Below are 27,198 nucleotides of genomic sequence, written 5' to 3' on the forward strand. Positions count from 1 at the left end.
TGATACTGGTGTTACCTAATTATAAATTATCCATATATTTATTTTGTGTACAACACAGGTTTATGTAAAGAAAAAAGGTTTTTGGTGTGTATTTAATATTTAGAAAATATCACTAGTAAATCTAATATACTAATTTAAATAAGAAATATTGTTACATTGCACTTTTAGTAGATTTTAATATGTTCTTTCTATAATCAGGAAGACACATTGATGTCTCATATCAGAATTGATCCATAGTCTATGATAAACCACCTCAAACCACTGGTGCCACTGCTGCCATCTAGTGTAGATACGTAGCTGCAAAACATGTCACCCATACAACTGATAGTGTATTTTATATGTAATGTGTCATGTATCAAAAATGATGAAACACACTCAAAGAATTCAATTTACATGGTTAATCAGGATTTGTCTTTATTTTCATATACAAAAAGATGGATGTATTCTCATCTAGTTTATATTTCTAAGCATTTCAACTCACAGATAAAGTTACCATTCGTACGGTTTTAGTGAAACCAACACACGCACACCACACACACACAGTTCACATAAACAGGGAAGGTCACACAATCCAGTCAAACATCCATTCACACTACGAGTAATGAACAATATGTTGACTGTAAAAGGACTTTGCTTTCACAGGATCCACACATGAAAAGGAAGAACCCCTTTACATTTGTCAAGTAAATATATACACAATTGATAAGGTTTTTTTTTTTTAATCTTTTTTTGTTGTCGAAGATGAGACTGACTCTATGTTAGTGTTACTAACGAGGTACTGCATGAGGTAACTGGTTTTCTGTTCAGAAGAGCTGGGTGTAAGACAGCATTTGGAGGTAACAACCAATCATGGATTGGAGATGTCCTAATGTGACTTGTTTTTCTGGCACAATTCGTGAAAGCACCTGGGCCACGTTTTGGCTCACGCACTAGAATTCAACCCATACCATATTTTTTTCTAAGAAGAAAAAAAAAAAATTCTATCCTGTGTCCTCACCACCAGGACATGATCCAGGTGTGACGAGATGGTACTTTATTGGACCGCAGAGGAAAACCCTGCAAAGTCACCACAGCTGAGTTGAATGACTTGAACCATGATATTCAAATGACTATTGCTGTATAATAAATATTGCTGGACCCCTGGACCATGCACGTGCCACTGTTTACATGAATCCCCAATGGTGCTGCATCATCAGTCGATCATGTGGTTACAAACACATTGATGACACCAATAAAAACATTTGTTCTGTATTGATTATTTTTCTTCAATGTCCTTTTTTTTAACCAAAACTGCACATCAGCAAGCGTTATAGACCACTGTTAAAAATCACCATCTTTTCCACAGCACTAATCAAAGCACAACAGATGAGCCTGTGTGTTGTTCAACGTGGCTAAAACTATCACAAAACAGGTCTGAACACCACACCAGCAGATTAATATTGAGGCAATACTGTTCAAACAAGTGGCCAATCACAGAAGCCGCCTGCACCAAACCATAAGGAATTTCTGTTTTTTTTTTAAATATATGATATACACACTGAGTGTTCTAATGCAAGTGCTACCCACACAGCTTCTGATCCAGAGGAAATGATACCATTTATCACTAAAATCAGTAACACAACCACCACTCTTGGGGAAAAAAAAAAAAAAAAGAAAACAATCGCAGGGCTAGTTGTTGAAATGACCTAAATATGTAGAGGTGGAACTGAGAAATCCCTTTCTGTGATAAAAGAACAGTAATGCCCTGATTTTGTATTAAAAAAACCCCAAAGAAATCAGTGTTCGGCAACTGTGTGTACACATATTTACAAGAATCTGCCCATCTTCTTTAAGTTTGTAGAGCATTAACACTGTGAAAACTGGACAGGCTCTATTTAAAAACAATCTCCACAGACAGAGGCCCGACCAGCTATAAAATATCTCGACTACGAAAACACAATAAAATACATAACACAACTTGATATACATGTAGAAAAAGCCTGAGGTACTTGTCAGAATATTTGAGGTCAGTCTGGAGGAGTAAGCAGCTGAGAGCTTACCCAGTCAAATAACACACACACACACACACACAAAAAAACACAGAATATTAGCCTCACACAATATCGTGGATAGTTATCACGTGTTAGTGTTATATTAACAAAGAATACATGTACATCTACAAATCCTTGAGTATCCTGGAATAGTCACAGCAGCATAACGGACATTCAATGTATGGTATTCATGTTATGGTACAACTATGGCATTGCATTTGAGACAAAGGCAACCATTTGAACTCTCCTTGCATGACATACAGTGACTGAGGTATCTGGGGACTGGTGTCCGACTGAGTCTATTAAACAAACACCCATGGAATTTAAAAAAAAAAAAAAAAAAAAAAAGACAGACATGTTGCTTACTCAAGTATGGCCCTCGCAAGGATTAACCCCACCCCAAGTACCTGTCCATGATTCTTACTTTAAAAACACACCCTCACATCATTTCATCTTTATACGTACATACACGCACACACACACTCATACAGACAGTTAAAATTAAGAATTTGTAACATTGCAACTCCAGACAGCATCTGTCAATGCCCCTGGCACTGGCAAAAGGAGTAACTCTGAATTTCAACAATTAAAAAAAAAATTTCCAGGAATATGTCCATGGTAGCTAGCTGGATAGCTTGGCTCTAAACTTAGAGAAAATGTTCCAAAGAAGCCAACCGGATACCTGAGAGGTAGTTCCCCCGAAGGACAAGACACTCATCCCGAATCTTCCAAAAAGTCCAAAATGTCCCATACCAACTGCTCAGCTCCCATTCCACTCCCTCCTTTACAAGAAAACAGCTGTGCTCCGATGATTTTTTTTTTTTTTTTTATCTTTTTTTTTTTTTTTTTCATTCTGAGGAATTCACAGGTTTAAAATAAAGGAGCGCACTCAAGAGTTTTAAAAATCAAGAAGCTTCGACCCCTGAGGAAGATGAATATATTTCGTCTAACAGTCTCAAAACGGTTCATCCGAGGTGTGCAGCACATCGTCTGAGGTTTGGAGCAAAAAGAAAAGAAAAAAAGGTTCATTTCATTTGGCCGCAGACGATCATGACCACGACAGGGGAAAATGACAAAGATGAGGTAATAAAAAAAAAAAAACAAGACTAACACGAAAGAAACACATGAGGTAAGGACAACATTAAAGATTTGACACATGGGTGTGATCAGATGTGCCCATCGCATAGCTTATTACTACTTCAACTACAGCAGATGGATGTGTTAGTAAGATCTGACTTCAAACACGGACAAACATTAGAACAAAAAAAATACCAGTATTGGGTTAAAATAGCAGCTGCATTTAGGGTGCTAGTTGTTTTTTTATGTTTTTAAATATTCACGGAGATCCGCTGAGTTTGGATTTGAAAAAACAAAAACAAAAAAAAACTAGAAAGTCAGGAGCTCAGGTGAAGTATGGTTGTCACCCGTTCAGGTGCTGGACTCTTTGGGAGGTAGGTCCTCGTTGATGAGAGGCATCACAATGGAGACCGGGCTGTCTGAGGTAGTGCTGCCAATCATCCTGCCGATCTGGCTGATGCGCTCCTCAACGCAGCCAGCCGAGAGTCGTGCCTCTGCGTCATGGTCCCAGCATTCTTCAATGGTCTCACACATCTGGTTCAGACCCTGTGGTCATGAAACAAAAGTTATAAAACAGCGTATTTGCAGGACTATTTTCTTTCTTTGGATTAAAAGAAAGATCTTTTGTTCACATTCGGAATCTCTTATTTCCTCAATTGGCTGCATTCTTCACATTGGTGAGGGATAATAAAACCAGAACTGATTTGTAAGACTATGACCTCAATCTAGCAACTGTACTTTTACTGGAAAAAAGGATGTGTGACATCCTGGCATTGCTGTTGGAATTACTGCAGGTATTCTTCCACCATTACTCACAGGATGTTTGAGCCAGCAGTCCTTGATGGCTGGACGCATCTTTTTGTGCACAACCACATCCTGCAGATCCTCCAGGGAGGGATGCTGGCCTATTTCATCCTCAAACGGCAGCATGTACTCGCCAACTGTACCTGAGGAAGGGACAGTGGACAGCGTCTCAGCAAACTGTGCCACGTTTTTGGAAAAGACAGCAAAATCTAGACTGCTGTATGTTAAAAGCAACTATATCCATGACAACCTAGATGAGAATCCTTTGTTTATTACACTGGCCTGAAGCTAGGTGACCTTTCACCTGTGGGTGAAGCAGCATTCCTGCCCTGTTTGACTCACCGTCTGTCTCTGTGCAGCGGGACACCAGCTCCCACAGCACCAGTCCCATAGCATACATGTCTATCCTCAGGAAGGAGTCTCGCTGAAAGTTGATGGCTCCTTCAAGCACCTCTGGGGCCATGTAACGCCTTGTACCCACCTGAACAGGCAACAGATACAATGCAGATGGTGAAGATAACTGCTTCCAAATTAAATTCACTACAAACACAATGACAGTAACTGTCTGCATGTATAATGCACAACTGAAGTGACACCATACCTGGCCATGAGTGTCTCCAGGAGGTTTTCCTGGTTCAAATCTTACAGCCAGCCCAAAGTCTCCAATGACTGCAGTTAAATCATCTCGTAGCATCACATTCTTACTCTTAAAGTCCCTGGAGAATGAATTTTACAACAGTCACTACAATGCCACAATTACACATGCATAGTCATTGATTCAGGCTACTGGTTTTCCTACCTGTGCGCGATTGTTGGTTTGGGCCCCTCTCCCTTATAGCTGGGAATGTCCTCATGGAGGTAGGCCAAACCGCAGGACATAGTCTCTGCTATGTGACACAGCTCAGTCCAGGTCACAGTGTTACCCTTCAGGTGGTCTGTCAATGAGCCCTGCTCACACACAAAGAAGGATTAAGGAACAAGTATTAACAGCTGCACGAGAACCTAATTTGTAATCCATTTCTCTGAAGCGCCGCTGTTAGTCAGTGACTGAGGAGTGAAGGCTCATTTACAACATGTTTGTGTTATGTTTGCATAGCTTTCCCCTCTTCAGAGCAATGGAAGAAGAAGAAAAAAACAAATAAGCTCTGTGTGTTTATGCTTGTAAAAATCATTTTCAGTGTCAAAAGAAGATTTTGTCAATTCATTTCAGGCAAAGCAGCCTACGTTTCTGTGTCTTTCTTTCTTCCCTTACATGTTTGACACTGCCATCAAGTGGAACCTGAAACCTTCAGACAACCATAACCAAGCCTAACAGCTACTAGATCCACAAAGGAGCAGGACTAGTTTTCTATTCCAACAGCCATACCATGTAGCTTGGAAGAATTAACCATCTAAATTCATCACACACAAACAGAAAAGTAAATATTTATCTCAAAAATACACATTTGTACCACAAGGACTACGAGGTACTATGAGGACAAACTTTAAAGGTCATCACACAAAAACATAATTGCAGTTATGGCCATTTTTGTTTAATTCCATGATTGACTTCATTTTTATCACATAAGTACTATTTGAGGTATAAACACAGAATTACCTGAATTGGTTTTTACACTGCATCATGGCAAATACAGTTGTGTGAGCAGCAAAATTCTATTTCTTTTAGCTGTACCAGGAACAGACTTATGTGATAAAATCCTCTTTTTAATAAAAAGCTGTGATGCTGTTTTTTTTTTGAGGTAAATAAAAGGCTCAGGCAATATTGGAAAACATCCGGCCATTCTGGTCAACAGAGCAGCCCCTATACCTTATAGAGAATTAGCTTTGTGGTGGTGTATATATAGGTGTGTGTGTGTGTGTATGCACTGTATATGGGCAGAAATGCTCCGTCTCACCCTCTCATGAAACTCTGAGATGAGCCACAGCTCCGTCTCTAGGTTAGTTCCGTGCTTCTCCGCAGCAATGTAGCGTAAGATGTTTTCATGTCTCATCCCCGGGGTTAAAAAAATGTCCCGCTCATTCTGCCATGACTGCTTATCCTGTTACACAAACACCAAAGAATGTATGTTTATGACTAGATGATTTAGAGAAGCACTTTTGAAAAAGAATGGGGTTTTATAAAGCAGAATACAATAAGCATAGCAAGAAGGCAATAAGCAAGCAAGAAGGCAGAAAATTCCCAGCTGCCTTCAAATTTATATTGTTTCCATACCTGAACAGGGAAGATCTTTACAGCAACATATTCGCTCATTAATTGAGCCTTCCAAACACAACCAAAGCGCCCCCTAGCTTTGATTTCCAGCAGCTGCAGTGGTTTCAAACCGACTAAGGGTGATGGGGGAGCTGGACCTGGATCCTGAACAGGGAGTAACAAACATATCACTGCTGATCAAGTAACAATACACTTTAAAAATGAGAGTCAAGATCTGACTATGACCAGCCTCACCTCACTCAGGTCTACATGGCCATAGGGAGGTTTACGGTGTCGGTACATCCACAAGGCCAGAACGAGGGCCAGGGACAGCACACAGAGTGGCAGCAGGGAGTACACCAGCACATTGAGCAGGGACGGCACTCGGGGTGGAAGCCGAATTTTCACTGTCAGGGAGGAACAGAATAATTACAGCGCGTCAGCTTTATGACATGTAGGTTATTAGCAGCATCACAAGCATCCCTCACTGACAGCAAGAGCTGATTTTCAAAGACAGGGTAACATTTTATATACGCATCCAACCTTGATCCTCGGCTGGCAAATGACTGATTAGAGAGTCTAAAGAAATGCAGCAAACTGGGAAGTGGCAGCTCGCAGTCAACTAACAATCATTATTATATTATTGTATGATACACCATCAAATATCACAGATAACCTTCTTTTACATACAGCACTTGTCAAATTCAATTACATCTCATGCAGGCATTTTGCAGCAAAAACGATGAGTGAGAACCAAATTATCCTTGAAAGGTTTCATAATCATGTTTTTGCCCACACATGCACACACACACACATATCTGCTCCCACTAATTAAGAGGGGAGGGGGGAAAAAAGCAATGACCCACTGTATGATTTACTTGTACTATGCGTAGGATGCATTCACCACTCACCTCGGTTGCCACTGCCAATCATGTCAGGAAGGTGGGTGAATCGTTCATTGCAGTAGTTGCCCTCGCAGCAGCAGAAGAAGACCTGAGGGTTTTCCTCCATGGACACACACTCTTGCCTAAAACACGAAGTGAAAACACAACATTATGGTTCTGATGACAAAATGCTAAGACCAAAACAATGCATTTTGCTTTATTTTTAAATAGCAAAGACCAGTGAGAAGAAGATTTAGCTCAGAGATAGAAGGGGAGTATGCTGAAAAAAATAATGTGCTGGTTTTAGGTGAATAACTTCTCAATCGGACATTTTACTTCATTTTTCTCAACCTTGATCAAGTAAAAAAAAAATTCAAATTCAGGGGAATGACAGGATTTCTCACCCTATATGAATCTGAAGCTGAGGATACCGCCATTAATCACTGTGACATTGTCTCTTTTGGAGCTTAGAATGTCCCACCTGCTTCATTGCTTTTTATTTGCTACAACTATTTTATGGAGTTTTTTCCCCAATCGGATTAAACTGATCAGTGATAAATGTACTTTTTCAGGTTTGATTATATTCTTCCTGTGGTTGAAATAATTATATCCAGAAGCTCGGGCTGCAGTTCCTGCTGTTATATGTAATCCTGCAAACCTCTATAAATCCCATCCTAACAAAGACATGTTCTGTGTTAAACATAGTCACACAAATTTCCACTGTGTACTTCTTCAACAACTGTAACTATAAATAAAATCTTTCAAAGGCTACTAGACATTTAATGCACACAAACACAGACTTGTCTTCTAGGATCAATTAATTTCTCTCCAGCTTTGCTTCATGAGCCACCACATGTCTCCTGCTGTGGCTGGAATATTAACAACCACCAAGTTTGATAGTGCTGCACAGGTCTCCACTGACTGCTGCTGATAAACGCTAGTTTTAAAATTCTCCTCCTGACTGGCTCAATCCTGAGTGGCCTGGCGCCACCACCATATCTATCTGCCATCATCAGGCTGTGGACACTGAGCTGCACTGTTATGCAGCTGATCTGGACATTTGCAGACGGAAGAAATAAGAGGTGTAGTGGTTGGTGACACGGTCCTTATCTTTGGAAATGACTTCCTGCTGCATCAATGTCCATTTGCATGCCTTATCTATAATCATTGTAAAGTTAATAACTATCAGGGTTCGACAAAACAAGCAATCTGAAAATGTCTTAGTTGGGCAGAAGGGGCATGTCAGTCAAACACTTAGAGCAAGTCATCTCCTCGTGTGTACATATAGCAGTTCTGTGCTGAAGACAACCACAAAACACAACAAAGCGTCAGCCATTTATTATGATCCAAAGCCATACAGCTAAGCAACAACTAGCAGACTAACTACCCATGACATGTATGACCCTTAGACAGCAGCAACCTACCAACTCCAACCATCATATCCCACTCAGATAGGATTTTGCTTGCAATAACATTAGCAAGGAGCCAGCTATCTGTAATGTTGCGATTCTGCATCTGGATCTGGAGCTGGCTACTTCCAAACATTCGCTGATAAAGTACTCTGGAAATGGTAAGACAGCGATAAGTTAGCTAGTGTTCCACACTGAGGCAAGACACCTGGGAGTGAGAATAAATATCACATCCCACAGGCTGTTAGAGGCAACGACATAATTCTTTGCCACATAATGTGATAACATGTTGCTTTGATTTATGAAATGTTTTCTCTTCAATTTGGTTGTTCTACTGCTCATTTAGTTTATATTGACTAATCTGCTGATACATTATTTGCTCTTTAAAATGTCACAGTGAAAAAATGCTTTCAAACCTTGCCAGGATATGAGAGGACCTCTTTAAATTGCTAGTTTTGTCAATACACAAGGCTACAGACAAAATATATTCAATTTTCAGTAGGAGAAAAACTGCTTTCTCTCACATTTGAAAAGCTACAACCAGTAAATGCTTGTACAAATTGCTTCAACATCAGATCTTTTATTTTTATCCTTGGAAATGCTACACAAGATGAGGAAAAAGGAATGTGTTGCACTACATGTGGGTACTGAGGCAGATGTTTCTGCGGTGCTCTGTGCCAGTCCCCTCTGGATATGAGCCATATACATAAAATATGAACGTAAATGCACAGTGGTTTTGACCTGGCTCAGTAAACCTGACCTGTCATAGCAGTTGAAGTCGTCCAGCCAGCAGCCTTTCTTCACCAGCTTGATGGTCCCTGAGGAGTTGAGCCAGGAGGCATAACAGTGCAGTCGCTTGTCCTTCTCTCCCTCGCAGCGCTCGAAGCCACTCTGGTTGGTCCTCTCCGTACGCCAGTTATCATTGTAGTACACGCACTCTCGGGTCTCCGCCTCGCCAAGACTGTACCCTGCAGACGGACAGAAGGCCTCAGTCAGGCTCACATCGTAATGAATTGAAACTCAACGGCGGAAGCACAGACATATGGTGCAGGATCCACTTTGTGCCATGAAGGAACATCTATGAGCACAGCCTCTATCATTTCTCTGGCTTGTAGCCAAGTTTGGGAGCTCTCTGTTGTAAAAAAAAAAAAAAAAAGGAGTTCCTCTGGGCTAAGAAATTGTTGCAGAATGCTAGCTCAGCCTAATCCCATTTACTAAGATCTTTTAGGAGAGTAAAAACTGGAAAAGAAAGGAAGAAATTACAGAATTTAATTAGCTATAGAACAAAGATACGCCCTGCTGAGGTATAGAAACAGTCTTTCTATACAAGAAGCATCCTCTTTCAGTCACATCTGGAACGACAGATAAGACGACCTTCTTTAACAGGAAGTACTTTCTCTAAATGTAACAATAGCTGTCAGTCTCCCACTGTTGAATTCTTTATAAGAAAGGTCTTATTATTCCCCTTATACGATTTAATTTTGGACACATGCACACACACACACACACACACGGGACATATCTGTGATGAGCACTAAAGCAGATAACATGTCATTCACAACATGGCGTGGACATTAATGCCTAATCTTTGTTCACAGGGGGAAAAAATAGTGCCTGTCTCTTTAAATCCCTGCCTATAGGAGCCTGCCCATCCCCCCAGTGTTACCCCCACCAACCCATTACGCACACACACACACACTTGCACACACACACATACATACATTTGGCTGTCCAACTGCATACAATGGACTTCATTATAGCACACAAGGATGCATACAATGACCAAACATCACGCTCATTACAAAGGATAGAAGGAATAAAGGTAGTAAGGATAAAATATAACCACACACACACATGCACACACAGCAGTGATGCTCAATGCTCCATTGAGTCGAGATGGCATTTCTGATATCTGTGGTCACATGATCCGGGAGGACTTTTACTACAACATGATTCCCCAACCCCCCCCCCCTTCCCTCTGTCAGCTTTTACACCACAACAACATGAATTCTGGAGAAGCAGCTTACTGTACACTCCTAATCTATAAAGCAAAAAAAAAAAGGCATTAGGCACAGCTACTGCTATTTGGCACACAGGAGACAGCTGTGCCTCAATGAAAAGGTTATTAACAGTTCATGAAACACCTAAAATAGATATCCTGTTTTTTTAATATATATATATATATATGTATATTAGTAGTAATAGTAGAGGCGGAGAGGATTCAGAGTATTCAGATGTGTGTGTGTGTGAAGTAAAATGTAATTTCCCTTATGAGTTGCAAACAAACCAAGACAAAAACAAGCCTCCAGTTCAATATTATGTGGCATCAAGAGATAGACTGTGTGTTACAGTTAACCTCAGTTCTCTTTAAAACCTCTAGCAGATGAAGTGTGTTCCTCCAAAGCTTCTTGTTCAGGCTGTGACCACAAACAAGGAAAAGAGTGTGCAGACCTGAGATGTAGCCTCTAAGGTTTCAGGATGTTGGTGCAGCTGCTGCCTTCTATTCCTGTTGTGGAAGGCGAGGGGACGCAACAGTTTTATATTTGGAAGCATATATATATATATATATATATATATGTATATATAAATAAATGTATTCTGCTGAATAAAATATGAGGGAAAAAATGTGGTGTAAATGGGTTAAATATAAGGTGGAGAGCAGCAGCTAGGGTTCGAGTGTGAAATATGTGTCTTTAAGGAGCAAAAGGCGATTATAGTGGGGATAATAAAACCCACAGCTGAACGATAGCTCAGCCCTACCCACTGCCAACAAAGTTTAAAACCAACGTCAAGTCGTTTCAAATGCAGACAACTACACACACAAAATACACATGTGGGACTCGGGACTCGACAAAAACTGTTCAAAAAATCTGAAACCAACAACAACAAACAGCAGCAGGAGCAGCGGCGGCGGCGGCGGCTTACCTGCGCATAAAGTTCCCAGAAGAAGTGAACAAGTCAGCCATGAAAAAGACATGTTCCGTGTTAAATACAGGACAGAGATTTCTCCCGCTTTCCGTCGCGAACATTAAAACTCAGGTTGTCCAAAACATCAGTCCAGGATCAAAACGACCACAGGCCTCCGGTCCCTCCAGCAGCCTAACCACCACCACCACCACCACCTCCTCCTCCACCACAACGCGTGTCAATAGCCGCGACGCTGCAACAATGTTGCAAGGAAAAAAAGGGATAGGAGCGAATAACTGACTGCCGGGCTGTTAGTCCGTTAATATGTGCAGCATTCCGCGTCCTAAGTTGATCCACAAACCGAATGGGAAGCCGATAAACCATCCGAGGCGAAGGCTCAGCGCTCTTTTTTAAGGTTATTCAGCTGAATAGTAGCACCGCTGCTGCGTCGGGAGGTCGGTCGGGGTTTACATGCATGTTACTGATCTGTGTCCAAAATGGCTTCTAAATGGGGAATGGGCTGCAAACAGGGAAACCCGGATGTGTAAACACAAAGAGGGGAATTCAGGCAGCCGACGAGTGACCTTAACACGACACCGCGAATACACGCCTGAAATTACTTTATTCATGCCTCCTAACGAACATTAGCACATTTTTTTTTACACACGTAACAAAAGAAGTTGTAGTGCCGGAGAAAGACGTGCGGTTTGTCCCGGTTACGAGCGATATATAACACTTGCACTTTCTCTGGTCCGGGTTGGATTTGACAGTCTACTTTTCTGTTTTTATCATTTCGCCTCGGGTTTAAACGATATTTTTGATCGAGCCTATTTGATTTCTCGGTTAAAACAGATGCGAATGCATTGGTTAATACTCTTTATGAAATAAATAAGAAGTGGTATTACTGAAATTATATTTTAACAACTAAGATTAAGCACAGATTGCGTAGACAAGCTTTAAATTAATCATATACTATCATATAATATCATATTAGACATAGGCTATGGATAGTAATACGTAGTAAATATGTATATATATTTAAAGGTACAAGAATGTTAGTTTAAATAAAACAATTTTAACAATTTAAAACAATTAAATTATAAACAAATTAGGTTGGCATGCTAAGCTAGCTAGCGGTAGCATCGTCCAACTAGTTGTTTATTTGTTAAAAAGGTATTTTCTTTTTCTGTGAATTACAGAATACATACCATTGAATGTAATCCACGATGGTCTTGGTTATAATAGAAAGTAAATTTCAACTGCTTTTGACTACTTCATTATCATTTTCTTGATTAGCTAGCTAGCTGCTAGCCGACGCTGCTAACAGGCTAATCTGCTGAGAGCTAGCAAGGTAGTTTGACCAGCTAAACTCTATGAGTTAGTTAAGTGTAATAATACAGACAAAAATAATCCTTATGCAAACCTGTTACTTTTTAAATAATAATAATATAACTTAGTATTACACATAATTCTGTTACAGTTAAAGGTTCCTCATATTTTCTAAATTAGCTGTGTCTATGGAGCCTATACATTAGCTGCACTGTATATATTTACATAATGTACCATAGTCTTCTGTTAAAGTGAGTGCTATCTCCTGTAGCCGCACATGTAGTAGCTACAGTATAAATTCTGAGGTTTCTTCTATCTGAGTGATCTTTTATGCATAAGTGGCAGTACTAAAAATAGCTGACCTAATTTGAAGTAACAGGGTACAATAAATGCTATTTTAAATGTATTCCTTCTAATTACCCATTTCACTGCCGCATTGTGTTTTAAAAAAAATAACATTTATTCCACACTAGAATAACTGAAATGAAGCCAAACTAAAGCACAGAATACATCATGGAAAGGTATATATGGCATTAATCTTCCACAACCTTTCAAACATGATCTATATTTATTTAAAAAAATGCATAAATATTCTATAACATTGTGTAAATAAATTGTGAGAGAGCTGGTCAGGCAGTGGGCAACTCATCAAGTCTCCCAGCCACGAGCAATCACTCCTACAACTATTTGCCCTCGAAACAAAATAAGGTTCTTTTCTTCTTCCTTGATTGGATATACGTCTCTTTTATAATCCTCTCCAGGATCGATTGCGTACCTCCATTATAGCTTGTAATCAAGGTGTATTTATGACAGGATGGCCTCCTATTGTAATAAAATACCCGGGCATGCAGCTTGCTTCCCAGCATTTAAGACACACTTTTTTTCCAAACTGAAGTCTTTTGTGCAAAAATAATGAATCCCATCAACAGTGACATTGTTAAAATGCCATTAGGCAGTGCTCGCAGGTCCCTCTCCCTTTCTCCTCTTTGACATCCAGACTAATGACATGTTAGTGACACTCCAGCCAATTCATGCGGCAAATGGCCCAGGAATACAGTTAGCCATAGGTAGTCACCCTTAAACTAGTGCCACCAAGTGTAACCCGAGACAAAGCATTTCCTTATTAAGCTATCCTGTATTGACCCTGTAACTCAATAGAGGCCATGAGCGAAACCTTGTAAAGATAGATGTTCTGTTGTCATGACACTTGGAAGAGAAAGAACATGAGTGCTCGTTAAAGGTCCACCATCCACAGCCGTGGTGTGACATCCCTACATGAATGAGAGCGTAAGGGAAGTGATGCAGTGTCACATAAATAATATGAGATAATACAGTTGCAAAGGACAGAACGGCCTGTTATCACCTTTGCTGCAATGTAAATAGTATAAAAATATGAGTGGAATAAGACTGGATAAAGCTTAAAAAATAACTTTAGGTGTAAGATTTGTGTATTTTTGTCATATCCACAGCATGCAGACACTTTTGTGTGTGTTTTTGTTTGTTTGTTTTCATCAGGGACGCTGAAAGAGGTCCCCGTTGTGATCACTTTGAGAACCCTGAGGTAAGCGTCACTATACTATTCAGTAAAATAGATAAATGACACTAGGTGGTAGCAGAGCTCCCTGGGGCAGGTGCGGCTCCTCTGTCGACCTGTGCAATCTCTCTCCTTCTCTCTTGATTTATAAACTCTATATGCTGCGAGGACACACACTATCTATTGTTCCCTGCCAAACACTCATCTGTGTGTTTTAATTAGATTTTTTTTTGTTGTTGGTGGTTACAGGGTTGCAGTTTTGTTTATACCATTAGAACAATAAAATTCCCATTAATCTGCATTAGAGTGGTATTCAGAATATCTCATAAAACTTGGTAATGGATCCATTAGAGGAAAGGCCCAGCACTTAAAGGGTTTTTAGTTATGGCATATAATAGAAAGCAATTACCTGAATCATAGCCTGTAGCATTTAATGAAATGTGATGGTGAAGTTAGGAGTTGCAAACTCAGCTAGGATAAAAGGAGGAGGGAAAAAGTAAGGCGTTGTACAATCACTCCTTTATTTCAGCTGTTGAATAATTCAGTACAAAAATAAAACAACAAGCAACGTCAGACATTTTCTTCATCTTTTATTAGTCTGCAGCCCCACAGAGTCGCTGAGAGATAACGTGGAGGCGCGGCGTGCTTTTCCTCAGTGGTGGATCTTTTCCCTGCAGTCACGTTGCCGTCGGTGACGACGTTTTCAAAAGTAGTTTGCCACCCTGCGGACTGACTGGATGGTGGGATTCTCCGCCTGCCACTCCATGTGAGAGCAGTAGCTGCCTCTCTCCACGATGTACATGCGGCCACGGTAGTTGACTTCCTCATACAGCACCCAGCTGAGAGCAAAAATAAAATCAAAAGCTTTAAAAGTTTTAAATATTAAACTTCTGCTTGGCTGATATGCTGTATAGGATCAATGTCCAGGGATTAAAGAGCTAGTTCACCACATCGTATGCAAAGGATGCCATTATTAAATCTTTGACAGTGGAGATGATGATGTAAACATGCTTGAAACACCAGCGGCTGAACTAACCAGCGACGCTCTTGTCTTCTGTCCTTACATGTTTTACTTTGATATTTTGATTTAATGTAAATCTTGCCTGGATTTCTCAGGAGACATCAAGTTATCAGAGGTTGCCCAAAACCTTATTTACAAAGGGCCAAACATTAATCTGGATGGAGGGCTGAGACATAAAACTACACACTGCCTGTGTGATAAAAGCTAATTTATGACTTCTTTAAAACATATTAAACCTGTTCAGGGTAAAAAGTGTTGTAGGATATAGTCGTCTGTTTTGTGTACATATAATATGTGCAGATATTCTTTGCCTTTAACTAACAAAAATAAGTAATTATTAACACTGTTAATATCCAGAGTCATAAAATCCTAACATAAATAAAGGCTCTCCTGCACCGATGTTGCATGTAGCCCTCCTACTCATATGTCATAGAGTGTGTCTCAGCAGGACAAAGATACGTACGCTCCATCTCCATACACCTTGATGGAGTTGACACAGCTCTTGGTCAGGCCTCTCGCCTGCAGAAATGGACAGTCGTCGCACAGCTCCACACACTCGCCGCTGAAGTTGTCTCCCTCGAACAGCTCCATCCTGTAATGCTCTCCATGCTGGTGGGTGGAGAGGAGGGAGGAGGGGAGGGGAGGGGAGGGAACGAGAAGGGGGAGGGGGGTGGTGGTGGTGGTATCGACACGCACTCTCGCTGAGTCATAGCAACAATGTTCGACTTCACCTCTTTACAAGGCTTTCTCCTTTATGTGACAGAGGCCGCATTGTGTGTGCAAACACTTGCACCTATAGAAATGTAAAGGTTAAGTGTAGGATGGTGTGTATAGGCCGCAGTCTGAGTGGCTTTCTCTCAGCTGATGGTGTGAAAACCTCTAAGCTGGCAGTGAGAGTTTTTAGAATCATCCAACAGATGCACTCACAAGAGGCTGCACATATGCCAGCATTTTTTTTTTACCAACCAAATATTTGTCTGTCCCTGGGGTCTCTCTCTCTCTCTCTCACACACACACACTTACCATCCTGATTGGCCTGCAGGAGCCCATGTGATCATTGTGGGCATTCCAGCGCTGGAACTCAGGGTACTCTCCATGCTCCAGTATGTACTGCTGTCCCTTGAAGTCTGGGTGGTCGAAGCAGATGAAGGCCCCACTCTCCACGCGGACAGAGTTAACCCTGTTCATGAAGCCACGGTCCTGGAAGTTGTCACAATCGCTGCAGATTTCCAGCTTCCTCCCAGTGAAACATTTTCCCTCATAGAACACAATCTGTTTTCGCCACAGAACAGTGAAGACAGAATGTTTGTGTCCTCACATCACACATCACGTGAAAAGATGATGTCTGAAGTTGGTGTGTTTGTGTTTTACTGATGTATTGAAGACTGTGGCAGCTACTCACCTTTCCTGAGTACTGAGACATTTTTCCACTGTTAGCTGTTCCAAATTACTCACACAGTCTAAGAGTGGAAAAAGTTTGGACTCCCCGATATATATGGCCGACGCAGAATGCATTGGTATCGCGAGGTGGGGGCAACAAAAGCACAACAATGGGGGGTTTAGACATTTTGCCTCATGGACAGTTTCCCTTACATGGGCCAGTGCTGATATTGGAATTTGGCTCTGGAGAGTGAAACAATAGAGTGAGAGAGATTCTGCTTTGATTGGGCTTTGAGAGCAATGTTTGACCGAGTCGCGGGGCTGCAGAGTAATATTTGGGTTGTGTCCAGAGGAGGAGGGTGGAGAGATGGAAGAGGAGGAAAACAAACACACACAGAGGGAGAAAGTTAAAGCAGAGGTGAAAAGGGACCCAGTGCAAAACAATAGATCTGTCTTCTGACGAGCAGCAGCAGTAGTGAGGTGTGGTCCTATAGTAAGGCTCAATGTGTTCATCCAGCCATGGTGGAAGCCAGGCAGCCTAAACATCTTTACATGAAGGCAAGAGAGTGCTACAGCAAGACAGTTTCCTTGCTGCTGATGCAGAGAGGATCTGTGGATCGATTTAAACCGTGACCCTTACAAATGTGGGAGGAGAGTCATGGTAGCATCATCAGACTCCAGCAAAATGAAGGTCATGCAGGTGAAGCAAAACAAAACCTGTTTTATTGTGTTGTCTGAGCTCACTCTGTCTTCCAGTGGCAGACTTGGGTGGGCAATATGTTAGGATCCACTTACAAAAATACAATACTGTCTAATTTTGTCTCTGTCACGTCATCACCAGGAAACATGAGGTTAGATTGTTGTCGTGTGGTTGTATGAATATATAGTACACTTTAAATGTGTTGATCAGGATGGAAAAAATGGCAGAAAAGTTTCTTGCAGATGGAAAAAATGTCCTTTGTGAAAAGATTTGAGATGATCCCCTTTAACCACAATGTTTTCCTACACTTAAAGAGAAGCTGGAACACCAGACATCGATTCAAGACTTCCTGGCTCGGAGCTTGCCAACCTGGAGGAGGTGGTGAGGGACAGAATGTTGTCAAAATCATGGACAATCCCTCACACCCTGTCCATAAGACTGTGGACAAACTGAGAAGCAGCTTCAGCAAACCTGCTGCTCTAAGGAACAATACAGAGAATCATTCCTGCCTTAAGACTTGTTCACTCATTCATTTGTACCTGTCAGAGCTGTCGAATGCATCATCTCAGGTGCACGTCAGACCTTTTCAGTCACATGAACTGTGTGTTTCTGCACATGTGTGTGCTGCTATGTATGTGTGTATATAAAGTTTTTCACTGTATTTTTTTGATATATGCTGCTACTACAACCTAATTCTCCTGTCCCCATACTACATCCACTGTGTTTGTTAATTTTTAGGCCAGAACCAAAAGAAGTCATTCACGGTTGTGTTTCTAATTTGGTGCAAAGATGAGAGGTTTATGCTAAACGGACTGTGCAAACAGACTGGTGGGAACACCTGGCAGAGTGTACGCACAGATAACACAAGGTTAACAAAAGTCATCAGCACACTTGAAGTTGCTTTGCATCAATACTGTGTTGGCAGACTGGATATTCTGGCAAGAAACAGAGTGCAGAGCTGGGGCATGAAAGCTGCAGCACCTTGATGAGTGGATGTGAAACAGGTGCGCAGGTGGATTGGCAGCAGGAGTTACCACGTCCCAAAAAAAACATACACACAAACAGAGACAACAAACAGGGGGACTATGTATAAAAATGGAGAGACCCTCTGTGGGTCACCTAGGGTCCCTGCAGAGGGGTTATGAAGATTAGTGTGATGACTCCAGACTCCCCATCCTCTCAGCGCCTGACAGTACCCAAGTGAATTTATAAGGCCCAAAACTGTAATAGGCTGTAAATATGTTTATTCTGCTGTAAACCTGAGTATTTTACTATGGTGGTCTATGGAGATTTACTCATGTTTGGAGCCAGCCTCAAGTGGCCATTATCATTTTTGTATGCTTGTAAGTTGCTACTTGCAATGTGGTGCTAATTACTCAGAAAGGAACAACAGTCTAGTGAAGCTAGGCTCGTGCTTAGTGTTAAGCTAACACTAGCACCCTTTTGTGCAGCGACTGTGTACATCTTCACCTCTAAACGAGGCTATTCGCCATTTGTTTTCTTTATCAGATTACTATCAAGAGACTTTGCTTTCTCTGGAGCCACTTCCTGTCTGGTGCTGATGTTGGATAAGAAGCAAGGTGTTTAACCCCTCATCTGGGTCAGACATAATCCACCTAAAGTAAACACACCTGTAGCTTTTGACTGATATGCCCTCTGTTCTTACAACTAATATAAACCTTTATTTGTGTCTGTGACAGCGGCATACAGGACTATTTGCTAAACGTCTCATAAATTAAACAGTGGTGGACAAAGGGTGGACAGCTCTTGCATAATGCAGGAATCTGAGGATTGGGAAACTGTAACCCCTGAACAGAATGTACCCAGGGCGAGCGAGATACAAGGCATAATGGGCCGTTACCATGGCAGGACAAAGTGTGGACGGGTATAAAAGAGGCAAAGTCGATGAAGACGCCCCAGTCACTGGTAGAAACTGAGGCAGACAAACCAGCGAGGTATGGAAATATGTTTATTAGATCAATTTTAAGGCAATATTAAGTTTTTATTGATATTTATTTGGAATAAAAATGAAAAAAAAATAAGTGAAATGAATCCTAATTATGAATTAAATAATAATAATAATAATTAGTTGTTCCTTAATAGACTTTTTTTTATATTAAACTACATTTTGTGCTTTTACGGTCATTAAATCAGTAGTTTTGAAAGCACTGTGCATGTTATCAAATCTGTGCTTTATCTCACTCAGGCTGCTGCAGAACGGAACAATGAAGCTGTTGGTCTTGGCTTTAACCATCGCCCTGCTGTTTACAGCCGGTGAGTCTGTCACTGATTCTCCACTGTATAAACACAACCTCAGCTGCTCTTTGCTGCATGAGATCACAGCCTGGGCAGACTGATCAGGTGCAATCATACCCAAAATATACTGATGGTCAGACAACAGCGCTCATAAGATATGAAGAATGTAAAAATACAGTTTTTTTTCGCTGTGTCCCAGAGTTCAAGACTCATCTAAACATCCACATTATGAGTTAATGGTAATTTCTCTGTTTTTATTCTCAGGTGAAGCTCTCAACTGCCACCGCTGTGTCCCAAGAAGGGCCGGAGAGGACTGCGAGCTCACTGTAGAGACATGTAAACCAAAGAAAAATGGCTGCGCTGCTGCCGCCTTCCTCAGAGAACCATGTAAGTTTCTCATAACACTGAAATATTAAACAGTTCTACCGTTACCACAATGGCTCAGGAATGAGACCTGCACCACACTAATATCGAATATATTCAGTAAAGCCTAACAGAGAAGCTCACATGAGAAAAAATAGCACATCTAACAGGATCAGATTGTGTGAACTGTATAAATGCCACACTCCCTTCTTATTTTCTCCTTCCTCAGATGGCCATTACCAGAAATGCATGGCTCTGTCAGACTGTGAAATGCTAAAGCTGAACGCCTACATTAACATCAAGTGCTGCAATGAAGACATGTGCAATACTTTATAAAATTCAAAATACTACAATGCACTGCAGTGGAGTGGGCACTTAACCCCCTGTGACTCCTGCAGACTGCAGCTGCTCCCAGGTGTGAACACATGAAAGCAGCTATTTTTAGACACTGTGTAATTCCATCATCCAGTCAAATAAAAATGAGAAAAGAGCATGTGTCTGTGCTCATTCTTGTGTCTTTTAAATGTTTTAATTATGTCTATAATCTTCTAACAGCAAGAATAAAAGGTTTGTTAGCCAGCTAGACAGCCATTTATCTGGCATTGGTTGTTTCATGTCTTTCAGTTTTATGTATAAGCACAACATGAACAGCCTATTGTAATATTGTTTAACACACAAAACCATGGAGTAGTGCAGATCAATGATGTGCTTAAGTGATCAAATCATTGATTCTTCTTCAATTAGACCCTTTAATTCTCAAATTAAGAAGAACAAATGGTGGCAGCAATTACTCATTATTACCCAGCCTTGCATGTTTATTCACTCAGTCCTTTGTCCTTCTACACAAATAAAGGAACCGCTCTCTGGCGAAACCACAATAATCCACAAACCAGCCTGCATACATAACCACTTTTTGCTTTTAATGATTACAATCAAAAACATTTGTACAACATTTTCAACATTAGAAAATGGATGCAGATTTCTTTTGGCTGACAGGTAACTGCTATGAAAACAAACCGAGGAGAAGAGAGGTGGGTAACTGCGTAGTGATGGAAGTAGAAAAAGAGCTGTACTGTATATTGGAGGGAGCAAACAGCTGCTGATGATGTATCAGAAGAAATGTTTAGGCCACCGTGTTTCAGGGCGAATGCATGGCAGATGATGTGACAGTTGTCTTATCATTTAAACAGATAGGGGGCCTGAAGCCTAAATGGAAGCTGCATAATGAGAAAGCTAAGATGCATCAAGCCACTACTACTCTCTGGTCAGTGGAAAACATTTTTTCTGATACACCCGTATGATGTTCTGTGTTTTGCATCAGTGCCGCGCACAGAGATGGAGGGGTGGATTGTGGGAAATACAGTATATAAGACAAAGGGAAGCGACACTCATCCTTTTCTTTATCAAACACACACAAAGAAAAACGAGGATGACGAAAGGGAAGGGGCAAAGGAAATACTGATAAATAACAGTGGAATCAGAGCCATAAATAGACAGTATTGGATATTTAGGACCCTGGAAGAGAAGGGTGGGGAGGAAGGGGGGGCGGGGGTGGAGTCAGCTGAGGTGGAGGAGAACTGGCAGCTAGCCTTCAAGTAACGGGATATCCCAGTGCAGTGTCCTGTGTGTTGATTGGGCGGCTCTACATCATGGAGCAGGAGGTCTTTCCTGGCTGCACGCCGCCATCCATCTTTTCTGCTTCCAGGATCATCCTTCGGAAAACCTCCACGGCCGTCTGAGAGAGAGCGTGAGAAACACACACACACACACACGTTGGATGCTGTCACATGCCGTGGTCACACCACTTTGAATTTCCTACATCCAGTGGAGCCTCACAGGATTTATTCTCAACAGAGACGTCATTGTTTTGGAGTTAAGCACCACAGCATCTAACTTCATTTAAAGCTGATTAACAGACTTCCTGCATGTTGAGAAACACACAGGAAACAGAAGGAGCTGTTTGTGCTACACATGTTCCAAAGGTGACATGTACTGTTTGCTTGTGTTGGTCCGGCTTTAGGCTCTGCATTGTGCAGTGTTTTCAGAGACCGTGGATGATAAATGTTAACGCCAAACCAACTGGAAACACACCATTGTAACACATGTATCACACATGGGAACACAGACTGTGTGGGTGGCTCCAAGCACACCTGCTGTTCTGGTTCATGTAGGTGTAGCAGCTCAAGTGGCAAAGGGGCCGGCTGAAGTGGAATATAAATCAGAGGTGGGTGAAATCTGCAGTCACATCAAATGGCTGATGCATGACAAATACACCTCAGTGAGTAGAGTCCTCCCATAGAACCCTCTCACGTATAGCTTGAATAATAAACAACCGCTCACATCTGAGCCCGGCTATGGCTGCATTATTAAAATGTGGCAGCATTTGCACCAATGATTCCAACATGAAATGCTACTTATATTCATCCTGTAGCAGCCTGGTGTCATCTGCATAGAGTTTAATGAGGGTAAACCGAGGCTGCAGATTTATCAACATATATGTGTCCAATCGCTGCACTCAGGTGGCTGCAGGGATTTAATAAGATGGAGGGGAAGCAGCTGTGGACATGAGATGACGTAATCATCGCTTAGCACAAGTAGCAACAACTCACTCTGCAGTGCACCTCTCACTTGTTTGCTTCTCTGCAGGCTTTAGTGAGTAAAATTTCCTGACCTGCAGTCCATAATTTAAGTCAAGCTACAAAGACTCTGGATATTTCCTATGATGCATTCAATAGCTGCATTCCTATCTATCCTGCTGCATCAGTAGGTATTGCCTGTCTGATAAATGTCTTTGATTCCAACTTGCTCTAAACTTTTGTTTTTCTTTATAAAAAAATGTGTGAAATGAACTTTTTAACAGGCTGATCACACTCAACCTTGGTCACTACTTGATCAGCAGTCACATTTCTCACATCCATCCATTATTTATGCCTCCTTATCCCTTTGCAGGGTTGGGTGCAGCTGACACCACGGTTGCCAGTTAATGACAGGCAACCGACAGACACTTAAAAGACAGGCAAGCGTTCAGACTTTCATTCACCCCTGCAGCAATTCCAAGTTGTCATTTAGCCAAAACTAATTATACTGTAGGAGGAAAATCACACAAACTGAGCTGTGCTACCGCTGCTTTGTCTTTGAGTTTTTGAGCCTAAATGTATTTCTACTCACGTGATGAGAACCCCCACTTACCTGGTTCTCTTTAGCTGAAGACTCCATGAAGGCAGCGTTCCAGGACTCAGCTAATGCTTTTCCTTCTTCACAACTGATTACTCTAAAAGAAATGACAGAGACAGCAGGCCAGTGAGGAAGATGAATGCCTATATAGATGACTGCATTGACTTGATGCTGTTTTAGTTTGAACTGCCAGAGATGCACAAACACACAGAGACATAATGCGGCTTCCATAACAGAACAAATGGCTTCTGCCTTCATTTAGGAAACTGAATAGAAATTACAAAAAGCTTAATGTGCTCTTTGATCCATGTGCATATCTAAATGACAACAGAGCAAACAGTACGATGAACTGAGTGTGTTTTATAGGACATACCGCTCCATATGTAGGTCATTCTTGTTTCCAACAAGCATAATTGGAACTCTGCATTGAGGAGAAAGTAAATGTCATGTTATCAATAAAACAGTGGAGTATGACAAATAGAGTATTTTTTAATCATGTAGTCCACAATGCACAAAACTAAATGTGTATTTATGTATTTGCACCATTCACAGCTTTTCCAGAACCAAGGTCCCCGTGGACAGCTGGACAATAAGAACTAATACTTACTGAACTTTTCCCACCATGTCCAACAGTTTTTCATGGATAACTTGTACAACTTCAAAGCTGGAAGAAATGAGAGGAAGTCTTAATGAACTTAATAAAATTTGGCATTTGTGTAGCTAACAGTCATATTTCATAGCTAGTGTTAGTTGCCACAGTGTGGTGCTGAAACACAGACTAATAAGGTGCATTTTTCTGATTTGTTTCTTTAAATATTACAATTTTTTTCCACAGGCGGTGTTCTGGCTGAACTAGTAAACTTAAGACAATGCTCAATGCAAGTATCCTTCCCTGCACAAATACTTTCTAATACTCTACATACCTTTTATTAGATGTAACTGAATAGACCAGAATGTAACCATTGATGTCTATGGAGTACGTCTGTGGGAAGATGGAGTATTCATCCTGGAAAGAAATAATTGTGAGGATATTAGTAAGGGATGTTACAACACATAAGGCACTTACATAAAAATCAATGATCAACTGACAGGATAATAGAAAGTGTACTGAGTGATACCTGCCCTGCTGTGTCTACAAGCTGAAGATGGTACTCCTGTCCATTTATTGTGATCATTTTAGTAAATGCTGCAGATGAGATAAAAAAAAACAACAAGATTTGAACACACAGAGCAATTTATTCCTCTCAAAATAAGACAAGTGCAGCTATACAGTGCTCTCCAGCCGTCTTTATTATCATTACTTTATGTTTTCGGTCTTGCAGATCTCGAGATATATGAGACACAACCCAGTTATAGATCCACTTCGGTAGCACTGAGTTCATTCAGCGCAGGATTGTCAATATCTGCCTGGAGATGGGTCATACAATCTGTAGCAGGATGGAGGGAATGCACAGCCTGCAGCATCTCTCCGCTGATAGCGCTGACACTTCACTTTATGTTAACCGTGCCCGGATTATTTATAGATATGGACCACACATATGAAAAAGAAAAAGAAAAAAATCCAACGAGCGAACATGTCAGGGGAAAGAAAAACAGCCTGCAGGTAACACTTCAGACTCAAATCTCTGGAGTGTCTGCGATTATGTGTGTTTAGGAAGCTGATGAATTACTGTATATATATATAAATATATACATATATCCCCGTCCAGCCATTTCCTTCAAGCAAGGTTACCATTCTGAGCTAGTACAGGCCGTTCAATGCAGGCAAACACCGCACCAGCTGACTCCTCAGAAGTTTCTTGGGAAGGAAGTTTCTGGTTGAAAGTGTAGAAGCTGGTGAAATCAGCTGGTGTGGTGTTTGAACACATTTGTTTGGAGGGAACATTGCACCCCGCTGGGTAACAACAGAGTGTTTGCAGCTCATTATTATCAGGGGGCACAATTCAGATGTCACAAATGAATAACAATGTGCATTTATGAAAAACAAATTGAGGTTTATACGGATGACATGATTATTATTAACTCATTTTTCATGATTTTTGAAGCCATAAAGAACACGTTGAATATGTTTACCTGCATTCAAACATACTATTAGGTCATTTTAACATGAAGTACTAAGATGCGAAGTTATATGTCAGTTGTCAGAGCAGGTCCATTAAAAAGCCAGTGTTTCTGTCAGTATGATCAGCACTTACATACACTCAAAGCACTTTACAACATTTCTCTACACCAGCGGAGGCGGAGCCACCATTGCATGGCCCTCGCCTGCCATCAAGAGCAACTTCAGGGTCCTGCCTGAGGACACTCTGAGGTGAATATTATTCTCAAACGTGAGCTGAATGAAGGCTTTAGGTCAGAACGATTACTTATATCATCACATGAAATAAAATAAAGAGCAGAAACTGTAGCACTATGCACGTTTTGCTTCGTGTTAAGATCTTCTTATATCCTGTTGTCAGGTGCCCTAAGGATGAAGTGTCATCTCCATGGCAACTGAACAACTACTCACAACTCCACTGATATTGTGAGCTGCTGCAATCAATAATCTTATTATTACATCTGTTGGATCTATAATTTAATACAACAACAACATACACAATGTTCAGAAAGTCATGTGAACTGTGCTGAATATTTTCCAGGCGGGAAACCCTGCAGTGTGTGTGTGTGACAGCTCATATTAATGACCACTTACTGTTTTCTATTGTTGGGTCATAAGAGTCCACAAACTGGCCTTCCACAAACTGAATTGTCAAGGAGGACTTTCCTGCAAAACACAGATCAGAGTTGTAAAAAAGAAAAGGTGGAACAGAATAATACAGATGTGAACCTGCTACGTATGAAGAGCAGCATCACTGTAAACTATGCAGCCATTAAGCCCAGCACACGTCTGGTTTTGGGAGGATCGTCGCCAGTGCTGGCACGCTGGCTGGGCCTGCTATCTGTGTGTGCCATCTTGCCATCCTCAACATCCTTTCACCGCATGCAAACTGCGCTCTCTCTGCACTCAGATGCCATCAAATAAGGCGCTCAGTGATGCGTCAAACCTCCGCCAGGCCTGTGCGGAGCATGGCACTGACTATAACATCGCATTAAAGTCAGGAATGATGCTGCATGTAGTTTTAATACAGTTACAGTTACATGATGACAGGCCCTCATCATGAAACCACAAGGCCACGTCTCACCTGGTGGCGCTGTGAGATGTTGCGTGACAGGTCCCACTCCCTTATAATTTAAGTCTATTATAGGAGGCGTAAACCGCTCTCATAATGGGGCTTAAACTGACCCGAAAGGCCGCGCAAATCTACCCGCACGGTCCCCATCCCGGGCCCCGAGGAGGTGGCATCCTTAACACTGTTCTACCGCGTCGTTGTGCTCACAAGACTCACCTACGGATCTGTACCCGAGGATGGCGATTTTTCGTGATTTCGGCTGCGGCATGTCGTCCTGGTTATCGCATCTAGTCCTCGGGGTCTACCGCAACCTCCAACCGGAATGGCATCCAAATTCAAAGGGCGTAGAGATCCGTCATACAGGCTCCAGATGAACCCCTGCAGGCCTCTCCTCTGCTGAGTTTACACCGAATTTCACCTCCGACGCTGGAAAAAAGATGTAATTTCAGGTCATACGGAGGAAAAAAAAAAGCATGGAGTATCTATAGATCTACAATAACTGCGTCACTCCCCTTTGCAATGTAATGAATAAGTAATCACTGCTTCGCCCTGAGTGGCTACAAGCAGGATGAAGGCAGGAACTAAGGCCCTGTGTAGAGCTCTGATTGGATGAAGCAGCTGCTCGTCAAACAGCAGTGCCCTGCTCCTGAATTCTGATTGGCTGTGACACGGTTCATGACGTGCTGGGTGGTCGGGTGCAGTGTCATTCATATGTTTGGGGTCAGGGAGCAGCGCGAGACTGACCAAGACCGATGAAGACGCCATTATTTTTTAATATATATATATATAAATAAATAAATATATATATACACGCAGACGGTTGAAATTCCGCAGTGAACTCAATGACACAAAGAGCTGCAGTAAGTCGACACAACAACAGCAACAGCGACATACAGAACACCATGCACAATAGGAAAGTGTATTTAATTAAACACCAATTAAACAAATCCAATAAAATGTAAGCAGGTT

At 41.4% G+C, this 27,198-nt stretch overlaps 4 protein-coding genes across 4 annotated transcripts; 1 reads left to right on the forward strand and 3 right to left on the reverse strand.

Annotated features, from left to right (window-relative positions):
* Positions 1–383: 383 nt before the first annotated feature.
* Positions 384–11,902, reverse strand: LOC114450081 (activin receptor type-2B-like). Its single transcript, XM_028427988.1, has 11 exons — positions 11,321–11,902; positions 9,156–9,363; positions 7,014–7,129; positions 6,358–6,509; positions 6,124–6,267; positions 5,807–5,950; positions 4,711–4,859; positions 4,513–4,627; positions 4,254–4,392; positions 3,924–4,054; positions 384–3,653 (listed from the first exon to the last, which is right to left on the reverse strand). Exons 1-11 carry the CDS (start codon positions 11,370–11,372, stop codon positions 3,459–3,461), a joined length of 1,545 nt encoding a protein of 514 aa, XP_028283789.1. The 5' UTR covers positions 11,373–11,902; the 3' UTR covers positions 384–3,458.
* A 2,832-nt stretch (positions 11,903–14,734) lies between these two features.
* On the reverse strand, positions 14,735–16,609 carry LOC114450114 (gamma-crystallin N-A-like). The gene is made up of 4 exons (XM_028428053.1): positions 16,589–16,609; positions 16,210–16,458; positions 15,650–15,795; positions 14,735–15,004 (listed from the first exon to the last, which is right to left on the reverse strand). The coding sequence occupies exons 1-4, from the start codon at positions 16,607–16,609 to the stop codon at positions 14,869–14,871; spliced, it is 552 nt and encodes a 183-aa protein (XP_028283854.1). The 3' UTR covers positions 14,735–14,868.
* A 2,520-nt stretch (positions 16,610–19,129) lies between these two features.
* On the forward strand, positions 19,130–20,376 carry ly97.3 (lymphocyte antigen 97, tandem duplicate 3). The gene is made up of 4 exons (XM_028427889.1): positions 19,130–19,221; positions 19,473–19,540; positions 19,787–19,909; positions 20,115–20,376. Exons 1-4 carry the CDS (start codon positions 19,172–19,174, stop codon positions 20,219–20,221), a joined length of 348 nt encoding a protein of 115 aa, XP_028283690.1. The 5' UTR covers positions 19,130–19,171; the 3' UTR covers positions 20,222–20,376.
* Positions 20,377–20,839: 463 nt separating this feature from the next.
* On the reverse strand, positions 20,840–26,745 carry LOC114449757 (Ras homolog, mTORC1 binding). Its single transcript, XM_028427587.1, has 8 exons — positions 26,446–26,745; positions 25,752–25,823; positions 24,178–24,245; positions 23,983–24,065; positions 23,667–23,723; positions 23,433–23,480; positions 23,075–23,156; positions 20,840–21,620 (listed from the first exon to the last, which is right to left on the reverse strand). The coding sequence occupies exons 1-8, from the start codon at positions 26,495–26,497 to the stop codon at positions 21,528–21,530; spliced, it is 555 nt and encodes a 184-aa protein (XP_028283388.1). The 5' UTR covers positions 26,498–26,745; the 3' UTR covers positions 20,840–21,527.
* Between the last annotated feature and the right edge of the window lie 453 nt (positions 26,746–27,198).

Source organism: Parambassis ranga, chromosome 17 (genome assembly GCF_900634625.1).
Source record: "Parambassis ranga chromosome 17, fParRan2.1, whole genome shotgun sequence".
Lineage (NCBI taxonomy): Eukaryota > Metazoa > Chordata > Actinopteri > Ambassidae > Parambassis > Parambassis ranga.

Coding starts and splice junctions, on each gene's coding strand:
- LOC114450081 (XM_028427988.1), bottom strand. CDS start 11,372: ATGTCTTTTTCATGGCTGACTTGTTCACTTCTTCTGGGAACTTTATGC. Junction 6,510..7,013: donor GATTGGCAGTGGCAACCGAG/GTGAGTGGTGAA, acceptor CCTCCCTGACAG/TGAAAATTCGGCTTCCACCC. Junction 5,951..6,123: donor TAAAGATCTTCCCTGTTCAG/GTATGGAAACAA, acceptor TTTGTGTAACAG/GATAAGCAGTCATGGCAGAA.
- LOC114450114 (XM_028428053.1), bottom strand. CDS start 16,609: ATGTCTCAGTACTCAGGAAAG. Junction 16,459..16,588: donor TGTCTCAGTACTCAGGAAAG/GTGAGTAGCTGC, acceptor TGGCGAAAACAG/ATTGTGTTCTATGAGGGAAA. Junction 15,005..15,649: donor AAGGTGTATGGAGATGGAGC/GTACGTATCTTT, acceptor TTTTGCTCTCAG/CTGGGTGCTGTATGAGGAAG.
- ly97.3 (XM_028427889.1), top strand. CDS start 19,172: ATGAAGACGCCCCAGTCACTGGTAGAAACTGAGGCAGACAAACCAGCG. Junction 19,222..19,472: donor GAGGCAGACAAACCAGCGAG/GTATGGAAATAT, acceptor TATCTCACTCAG/GCTGCTGCAGAACGGAACAA. Junction 19,910..20,114: donor CGCCTTCCTCAGAGAACCAT/GTAAGTTTCTCA, acceptor CTCCTTCCTCAG/ATGGCCATTACCAGAAATGC.
- LOC114449757 (XM_028427587.1), bottom strand. CDS start 26,497: ATGCCGCAGCCGAAATCACGAAAAATCGCCATCCTCGGGTACAGATCC. Junction 24,246..25,751: donor TGACCCAACAATAGAAAACA/GTAAGTGGTCAT, acceptor TCTCATCTGCAG/CATTTACTAAAATGATCACA. Junction 23,481..23,666: donor GACATGGTGGGAAAAGTTCA/GTAAGTATTAGT, acceptor TCCTCAATGCAG/AGTTCCAATTATGCTTGTTG.